Source organism: Mus caroli, chromosome 7, assembly GCF_900094665.2.
Source record: "Mus caroli chromosome 7, CAROLI_EIJ_v1.1, whole genome shotgun sequence".
Lineage (NCBI taxonomy): Eukaryota > Metazoa > Chordata > Mammalia > Rodentia > Muridae > Mus > Mus caroli.
This window is the reverse complement of record NC_034576.1, coordinates 86839415-86849395: the sequence shown is the minus strand read 5'-3', so window position 1 is coordinate 86849395 and position 9981 is coordinate 86839415. Positions and strand designations below refer to the sequence as shown.

General features: G+C 47.0%; 1 protein-coding gene across 4 annotated transcripts in view; it reads left to right on the top strand.

Annotated features, from left to right (window-relative positions):
- The first annotated feature begins 2656 nt into the window (after positions 1–2656).
- Positions 2657–9981, top strand: part of Arnt2 (aryl hydrocarbon receptor nuclear translocator 2) — a 156866-nt gene continuing 149541 nt past the window's right edge. For 3 of the 4 annotated variants that reach the window (XM_029479466.1, XM_021167418.2, XM_029479470.1), the window contains exon 1: positions 2657–2784. In XM_029479466.1, coding sequence (XP_029335326.1) covers positions 2754–2784 — 31 coding nt within the window. In that variant the 5' untranslated portion in view covers positions 2657–2753. The remainder of the gene's footprint in view (positions 2785–9981) is intronic. The other variant, XM_029479467.1, reaches the window with a different exon arrangement.

Genomic DNA, 9981 nt, shown 5'->3' with positions numbered 1-9981 from the left:
TACTTAATTCTGAGAGACAAAGAAGTCTAATGTGGGCCTGGTCCCCTACTCCTCCTCTTCGTCTCATCGGTCTCTCCTCCCCTTCCCAGCCACCAAATCTTTGTGCTGGGGGTGACTCGACACCAAATCTCATCTAGCCACCAATGTGTTCATGTCTACATCTCTCCTCTAAGTATATTTCCTCTCTGGAAAGTTAACTGTTGGCACTGGTGCTTTCTACCTCAGGCGGTCCATGTCAAGGAAAATGAAATGTCACCTTCCTTAGGAAATTCAAACCCCAAACCACAGAACAAGACAGAAATCAAACTAAAGAAAGTGCTTGGGTTCCCAGCTGTTGCTCACTCGATAGCTATCCTTTACTGCAGTGAAGCAAGAAGACACATAGGTGAGATCCAGTATCAGAGATTTTTCTCTTACAGGGCTAATGAAATGGTTCATCAGATAAAAACACACTCGTCTCATCTTCAAGCCTAACTGAATTTGATCCCTGGGACCAAGGTGGTGAAAGGAGGCAAGAGATTCTCCCAAATTGTCATTTGACCCCTACATGAATACCATCACACACACACACACACACACACACACACACACACACCCCACCATTTACACAGTAATGTTCAGAAAATGGGTAAAGGACAAGAGCATAGTTACAAAACCTTATCAACAACCAAGCATGCCTGCTTATCTGTTTATGACACACACAGCGCTACAGTTTTATTTTTAGGGATACTGTAGGTTACCTGTTTGGGGACCAGTGAGCCACATGCTATGGCTAAATTGGTTACTAGACTGCTATGTATCTGGTAAGGAAGGAAACCTGATTGCTTTTGAGGTGTGTGGAAAGTTAGAGAAAAAGGAGAACTCAGCATTGATGCTGTGTACTGTGCACATGGGCCAGAGCTACATGGACAGAGCCAAGAAAAGACTCCACTAAATAGATCTACCTGGATGGTGTGTCTGATGGGACAGAGAATGACTGTATTTCCTCCCCTTGAGAAACTTCAGAGACTGGATGTGGCGCTGCACACTTGTATCCAAGCACCCAGGAAGCAAAGGCAGGAGAATCTTACAAGTTCAAGGCTGGCCTCACCTATGTAACGAGACCCTCCATCTCAAACAAGAATATATGTGTGTATATGTGTAATGGGTGTTTGAGAGTGTTGTATTTGGGGGAATATAGAAGAGAGACCGAGTCTCACTTGGTTTGTGGCTGGATATCAGGACCCTTCTACTTAGACACCTGCTGAGTTTCAAATTCCAACCTACATCTCTCCTCATTTCTATCTGGGCCTCCTCCCACACTTAAGTAAATGCACAGTGTGTATTTTTTCCTTTGAAATGTCTTCCCTGTATTCTAGTCATTTCTTCAAAGGTGACTTTCAATGTCATCTCCTTTCTGTCCCTTTTGCTCAGCAGTGACCACATTTCAGGGGCTCTGTTTAAGCTTCAAAGAGCAGTTGCCCCCACTCAGTTGGTCTCTTGTGTCCTTCCTTCCACCTCTCTCCTATCCTAGAAGCCCTGCAGCCCTGAAGGAGGTCAATCCTGTATGCTCAACACCCAGGTCTGTGCTGGGTATTCAGAATTTTCAGTGTTTGTCCAATTGATTTATTATTAGGGCAGTAGAGACAAACGCTTTTCCAAAGACAATGATGGTTTAAAAACATACCCCAATCATCATTTCCCTATCCTATTTCATGCACGCTTCTTTGGAAATAGTGTGGTATTTTTTGCAGATGTTATCAGTGTTAGAACCACAGTGCCTTTAATTCTGGCCTAGGGTGTGACCAGCCTTCCAATCTCACCTAATCAGGGCATCTACTGTGGAACATCCCCTCCAGGAATCCCAGTGGCTGCCTGGAAAAACTACTCTTCAAGTATCCCGTGCTCTTATTTTACCAGCATACGCAGATGAAACCATTAGAAACCTTTTAAGACCTCAGTTTGGAGGTGTGAATAAGGCCCTCGAGAGGACTCTAATAAATGCTGACAGTGGCCATGTCCTCAAGAAGGCAGAGCTAGACACTGTCCTCAAAACCTCCCTAGCTTCTCTCCATTCCTGAGCCAAACTCTGTGCTGGAGCTGTGTGCCAGTGCCTTGGAGGGACGGTGGCCTTGGGCATTTCTGGGTGCCTCCCCTTAGGCCCTCTTCTGCAGCCCTAGCCAGGGTGCCCGGGAGCTCAGTGGCGCGGCCCTGGCATGCTAAGTGGTTGCACTGGGACGCCTTTGTTTCTTAGGCCGGTTGTCCTCTGCATCCAAATGGGTCGTTTGCTCACCCGCTCCTCCGCGAGGGGACAGCGCCCCTCGGCGATGTGTCCCTGATACCTGGGGACCCTACTAGGGCGGATAGGGAGTGCGCCGAGGCCTCTAGACTGGGCACCTGCGCGGACCCGAGGAGGGTCCCGCTGCCCGCTGCCCGCTGCCCGCTGCCCGCTGCCCGCTGCCCGCTGCCCCAAGTCTCGCGGTGCTACGGCTCGGACCCGGGAGCCGCGGGCCCGGCACCCCAGCCGCACCACAAAGGCTGAACCCGGAGGAGGCCCGGGAAGGGAGGAGCGCGGGTGCGCGCAGAGGAACGGGGAGCGCGCGGGGCGCGGGGAGCAGCGCGGGCAGGAGCGCGGGGCGCTCTGAGAGCGCGGGAGCGCGGGGAGCACCGCCCGCACCTTCCTTTGTGTGGCGCGGCCGCGGCGGCTCTGGCCCGCGCCGGGTCCCCGTCCCCGCCCCCGCCCCTGCCTGGCGCTCCGGTCCCTTCCCGGCAAGATGGCAACCCCGGCCGCCGTCAACCCTCCGGGTGAGTAGCGGCCGAGCCTCTGGCCGAGCCTGAGACGCGGAGCCCGGGGGTGGGGAGTGGCCGCTGCCCGGCAGCATCAGCACCGGCCGTGGCATCCTCATTCTCGAATGGTGCTAAACCTGGTCCTGACGGCGCCCGCCGCTGCTGCGTGTAACTAGATGCTCGCCCGCGGGCTCCAGAGCCACAGGGGCCAGCGGATGCCAGGTGTCGCGCTGAGCGAGAGAAAAGTTTGGAGCGGGGATTCAACAGGGCAGAACTCCTGGGACTCTTTCGCCTATCGGCCCCGCCTCCTCCGCGCTGGTCTTTGGCCGGGTTTACACCTGGCCAGTGTATATGTCCCAGTCCTTTCTGGACTGGAAAAGCCTAACTGGTAATAATGGCCTTGAGCAGCCCTATCCGTCTCCAATTGTCTGATGTCGCTGAAGGTACAGCCTGTGACCCTTGGACTTATGCCGTCAGATTAGAAAAAAAAAAAAAAAAAAAATGGAAGGAGTTCAGGAATGAGTGGGAGTGTTAGGCTCCTGTTGAAATGTGGCGGGGGAGCCCTATTGTCATTGGCAAAGTTCCCTGTCGTATCATGCAAGGCTGAGAGGATAGACATGTGACTGCCTTCCTGCTCCCAAGTTTTGGGTTTTGTGCTGTATGCTTTGGTTCTGGAGAATCATAGGTCCCTGTAGATTGAGGCAGGGACGGTCAAATAGCTTAGACCCCGGGAAAGCTCAGTGGAAGAGGTCTTGTGTTGGGGTGTGGCCCCAGATCAGGTGGAGTGAACTACCAGAGTGCTTATGAAAGAAGAATGTCTTCAAAGTAAGTTATGAGTGGAAGATCCCCTTCGTCCATGTTGGTCAGGGAAGGTTGAGGGGACACTGGACACTGTAGCCTGAACTTGCAGAAGATACAGTTTGAAAATGCAGACACACAGACTGAGAGGCATTACAGGCATAAGTCATGAAGTCATGATGGCCATGCTCTAAGCATATGCTGGAAGCCAGTGAGTGAGGTGTGAGAGGGAACAGAGGGACGTGACATTGAGTTGCATGGATGTGGCTAGGTTCAAAGGGCCATGGAAGACATGGACTGTGGCTTCTTCTTCCTACATTAAAAGAGAGTTTTAAGTAGTACTGGACGGAGGAGCCACATGATCACTGCTTTCCTGTAAGGTTGATTTGTCAGCTGTGGTGAGGTGATACAGAAGATAGGAAGACGAGAAGCAGGAACTGCGTGGAGAAGAGGCAGATGCTGCAGGTCAGACTTAGCTGTAGTGGCCTGAACAGAGGAGAAGGAAAATACCAGGAGGCAGACAAAATATGAGATCTGGCCTTCATTAGATTTGAGGTAAAGGTAAATGAGGAAAGCCAGAACAGACAGAGGCAAGTGCCAGTGGGGACAAGGAGGTGATGAACCTTTCTAATTCCCATCAAGGAGGTCCACTAATTGAAACAGGCAGTCCTAGAAGAGCCGACATGGAGTCTCTGTCTGGAACACTGAGTGGGTAGATGGCTGGCTTGGAAATACGGCTGTGTCTTTTTTTTTTTAACCACTGAAGTACTTTCAACCTATTTTGATACTTAGAAATCAATAGAAAATTAATACATTAAACTGTAATGAGATTAGAAAAAGCAAAAGGAAATAATGAAGATGGTTGAGTCCAGAATCTACTGAGGAAAAGCATAAGCTCTTAGGTGACTTATGTAACTCATCTACCGTTACATCACTGTTGGGAACCACTTTGTCCAGTACATTGTTCTCTCTGTTATAGAAACCTTGGGACTTGGGAGGAGTACTTTTAGTCACTACCTGGCCACCTTAATACATTGTGATATCCAGATCTTTCCTCAGTCAAAAATACCAGCAATTCTGAGCATTGTGAGAATCTCTCAAGGAGAATTTCTTGCACGGAACAGCTGCTCTATCGTCCACTATCATTTTTTTAACTGGTCCTCTCTGATGGCTTTTGGGTCTGTGGGATGTCTTAGTCTTGTTCCGTGTGAGCATGTAGCTTCTTTGGCTCAGAAGGGCTAGTCTCAAGGGTTAAGCACGTGAACCAAAGAGAGATAGTTCAGATTGTGTGAGAAATTTGCACTAGGATAACTGCTCACTCCCTTAAGTAGAAATCATGTGATAATTCTTCAGTTTTTTTCTTCCTATCTCCACCCTCCCCCTAGATTTTGCTTTGCTCAGAATGAGAGCTTGGTAAACACAGCTAGATGGACCAAGAGGTAGCATGATTGGGTTCTACAGCTCATATGTCCTCAGAATACCATGGCCTCCTTCCTCCCACATCAACCAGCTGACCACTGCACTCCTGCTGAACACTTATATACTGTGATGTGATGCCGTAGTAGCATCCTGGGACCTCAGTAACGTGGATGAAGCTGGGTCTTTTCACCTGTCACTCCATTGCTTCAAACCCTTACACTGGTTCTTCTAGGTTTTCTGCTTGAGATTTAGTTTAGCAGCCTACTCGTTACACTATGGGAACGGAGGTCTTTGGAGGAAGGGGATGGCTCTCAGGTATTTGACATCTTGCAACTTCTAAGTCCTGACACTGACCCCCCTGCTCTTGTACTGGCTGAATTTTCTCTGTTGTTTCTCATCAGGGATGATATATTCATCCTTTGGAGAAGAGAAGGGAGTTTTAGAGCTGGGGGTGTTGTTGCTGTTATTGTTGTTGTTCTACCATGTATTTGAACATTTCTGTTTTTTATGAAGTTGTTTAGGTTTGAATTAGCCACATGCACATTGAGGTGTTTGCTCCTGATAAGGCACAGTCTGGAAGGGGCTAGTATCATGGGTACTTATAATTTCAGTGCAAAGAAGGCAGAACCACACTCATTCAGAACAGTTTTCAGCATTACACATTCTCTGAAATGAGTTTTTCAGAATAACTAATGAGACTTGTGAGGATTATTCTTGATGGAGTTAGAACCATCTAGGAAGCACTCCTCTGAGCATATCTGTGAAGGTGTATCTAGAAAGGCTTAGCTGAGAAGAGAAGACCCACCCTAAAGGTAGGCAATACCATCCTATGGGCAGGGGTCCTGAACTGAATAAAAAGAAAGGGTGAGCTGAGTGCCAGTAGTCATCTCTCTGCTTCCTGACTGAAGATGCAACGTGACCAGCTACTTCAAGCTCCTGACCCTATATCCTCCCTACCGTAATGGACTGTATCTTTTAAAGGTTGCTTTCTTCAAAGCAAGAAAGGGGACTAATAAGCTTGTGCCCATGAAAGGATATCAAAGGTATGTTTTAAAAAGATTTAGAATTCCACTTTCCCCCAATAGAGTTAGGTATTAAATCACCGCTAGTTTCTGGTCTTTTTGTCATTGATTATACAGAACGGGAAGGTTGTCTGGGCAGGTTACAGTAGATGAGAGGGTTTTGTCACAGTTCAGCATTCTACTGAATATCTTTTGTTTGTCAAACTTTCTTGAGGATGCAGAGTAATGAGAAGATGAATGCCCCTTGACTCTAGGGAGTTCATAGTCTCAGAGAGGAGGCATATAAATTGACTAACTTTATATTTTAATAGGGGAGATAATGGGGTTAGGAAGATGGCTCAGTGGGTAAGAGTGTGCTTGATATGTAGACATGAATATCTATGTGTTCAAGTGGAAAAACATGTTGGTGGGAGGTTAAGAAGGGGACAAGAAGTGACATTTCGGAGGCTTGCTGGCTGCTAACTGAGCTTCAGGTTTAGTGAGAGATTCTGCCTCAAGAGAATAGGTAGAAAGTGATAGAACGGGACACTTGAAATCCTGCCTTAACCTCAGTGCGCATGAGTGGATATGCACATGAACATGCAAGTGAACATACAACACAAACATGTGCGCGCATGCACAAAATAAAAATTAAAAAACCACAGTAGGAAATTATATATATATTTTTCCAGAAACCAGGTCATGCCGAGGAATGCATTGACTTGCAGAGAATTTTAGAAGGGTCACTTGAACTGATGATGAAGGGTAGGGATAGATGTATTTGTGAGTTTATGTGGACTCTTAAACCATTGTCTCCCCAGTGCTCTTGGGAATCCTGCCGGGCACAGGAGAATATGCAGTGGATTAGATCTTTTGACAGGTGCGTACCATGCTTGCAAACTGCCCTCCCTCAGGTAAAGTTGGAACCCCAAAATAGCTGTGCTGATAAAATATGTCAATGTGATGAAGAAATGATACCCTGAGATAAGCAACTGATGGACCTGATTTACATGAAAGGGGTGGCCAAAGCATTGTGAAGTCAGTGAAGGTCTGTATGAGGAACTGACCTTTAAACGAGGCTCTGGAGAATGAAGAGCCTGAGGAAGAACACTCCCACCCTCCTGCCCTGACATGGAGAGGCTCCTGTGCAGACACAGTGGTGAGAAAGAACTTGGTAGATTGGAACAACCAGAAAGGGCAGTGTTGCCAAGCAGTGATGAGCAAGGACAGAGATAGCATGAGAGTCTGGAGGAGTGTGAAAAAGCAGTCTCATAGACATGGATCTTGGGTTCAGGTTTCAATTGGATTCTAAAGGTAGCACAAAGCTTTTGAAGGGCATTGAGCAGAGAAGAGGTATGGTACCCAGTACCATATTACACATAGTGTTCAATCTTGGATGCTGTGGAAAATCAGATGGAAGTCTTCTGTGAGAACTGCAGACCAGGATAAGAGATATATATGTACACAGCAGGGACATTGTCCTGAACAACTCCAGGGCCTTACTTACATCTTGGTCCTTCCTTGCCTTTGGGCAGGGTATGTCCTCCTTGGGGCAGAGTCATCATGACTTTAGGTAATATGTTGGGGGCCAAGTGAAAGGTAAGGCCCAGGCTTCTGTCCTAGGAGCTGGAAGGGTGGAGGTGCTGAGGAGAAGTGAGATGCAAGTAGCCAATGGGCCATCCTGGAGGATTCAGGATGAGACATTTGAGTTGAGAAGATCAGTGGAGCTATCAGAGAGGCCTAGAAATCGGGGCTGAGGACATAAAGAGACATTAGACAAACTAGCACAAGGACCCAAATGCTTCACAGGTTAAAGGGGCGACACAACAGATTATTTGGGCTGAACAGTTAATTCTCAAGCAGGGCTTCTGGTCACTGCTTTGTTATGTCTTTTTTACGCCAAAGGAAGATGGTTTCTTCAAAGGAAGATGGTTTCTTCATTTTTCCCAGAACCACAGATTCACTCATTCCATGTGTATATATGGTCTAAAACCTGTGCTACTGTATGATATAAGCAAGGGGTGACAGTAGTTTAGAACCTCTAGAAGAGTATACTCTGTGACAAGCCATAAGGTTGCCAGAGCCATGCATTCTTCCTTAGAGGGCACTAAGGCTGAACTCAGGCTGGAAGAGAGGTACGACATGGGACTTTGTGTTTCAAGGATAAATGGCATTTCCCATTTCTTATCAAGATTCTTTTAGCAAGATGGCTGCTTTTGTGTCTGGTCCGCTCTTGGCGTGATGGGTTGTTCCTCTTTTCGTCCATACTCCCTCCTTTTTTTCACGACTGGCCATTTTCCTGTTCCAGCTCTTTTCTCCCCTGCCCTCAGGGTGAACTCTAGTCCCTTTAAGGAAACCCATGTGGAACCCTTTCTCCAGGTAATGTGTTCATGCAGTAACTCCCTCCAAGGCATGACTCAGTATCTCTACTGGAATCGAATGGAATAGGCGGCTGAGTGAAGGGTCTCATGTCTGACTGGAAACCTGGGATGGCAGGAAGTGCTCCTGTCCCTATAACCACACAAACCCCTGCTGTACCAATATCCACTTGGTGAAGCGTTGTGAGCGAATTGACACTGAGGGATTACCTTACAGTTTCACACGTGGTTTACTTGCCTTGAAGAAAACTCCCATCCCAGATGTATGAAACTCTGAGTTGTAGAGTTTATAGTGGGTTTTTATGTCTGGTGATTTGATTTCAGTGTGCACAACCTACCAGGATAATCCCTAACCTAACCAGTTCCTTTAAAACTGGTTATATAATAAAGCAAAAAGTCATGCAGCCCACAAAAAACGTAAAATTCTCCCAAGAAGGCAGGGAGGCCAGAGGGAGAGGCTGGTGTTTGGAGTGCAAGGACCCTTTGTACAACTCCGCTGAATCTTCTTGAAAGATCCTCCTTGGTCTTAATAATACCGAGTAAGCAAAGTGGGGCCAAAGGAGAGGGTGTTCTTTCCAACTTCAAATACTCAGTGGGATGCTTTGAGATCCACTTTGTCCATCAGAGCCTCTCAGCCTGGTGAGTCATTTTCTTGCCTGTTTTTGCCTAGACGTTTGAATCACCCTAATTGTCACATGACTGAAGGGTGGCCAGGGAAGGTGCATGGTTGCCTGAGTAACAGATTGAGATGTGAATATATTAGCAACTGATGAAATACTAGACAGAAAGCGTTCGTTTCATCTGACAGTTTGAGAGGCCCTAATCCATCATGGCATAGAAGGCATGACTAAGGAGCATAAGACGACTTGATCACATCTGGGCAGGACAGCCGAGGTGGGAAGTTGCTGCCCAGGTAGTTTTCTCTTCTTGGGATGATGTCATCACTTTTTTGTTCAGTTAGTCCTCTCTAGAAAGATCCTAACACCCAAATGTGTACCTAAGTAATACCCTAGGTGTTTTTAAATTTTAATTAAGTTAAGAAAATTTGATGTGCACAATATACCTGTGCTCTGATGTGGTGTGGAAATCAGAGGACGACTCCAGAGATGGTTATCTCATTCCACCTCACTGTGTTTTCCTGGGATTAAACTCAGGTCTCTAGGATTGCACGGCAAATGCCTTTACCCCCAGAGCCATCTTTAGCCTGTCTTACATATTTCTTAAACCTATCAACTTGACATAACTAACCAGCATCATGATTTTATTCTTGTACTTTAGGCAAACAACAGGCAGGCTAAAGTTAATATATGCTTCCAATATATTATTCATAGTTATACAGAATATATTCTGTTACTCTTCTTGAACATTTTTGTGAGGCAGATGGACACTTGAGCTTAGGGGTTGCAGGTGTGTACGTGTACTGTATCTCAAATGAGAGTATTTACAATGAGTAGAGACACTCTCCCTTGTTCCTGGGTTGCGGATGATACCAGGATCTGTGATACAGGGCAGGATGCTGTCCAGCAAGCTTTAGGGCACAGGGTGAGCACTGCTTCATGCAAGTATCCAGACTCACTTGCCACTAGATCTGTTAGTAATCTCTGACCTATGGGGATAAA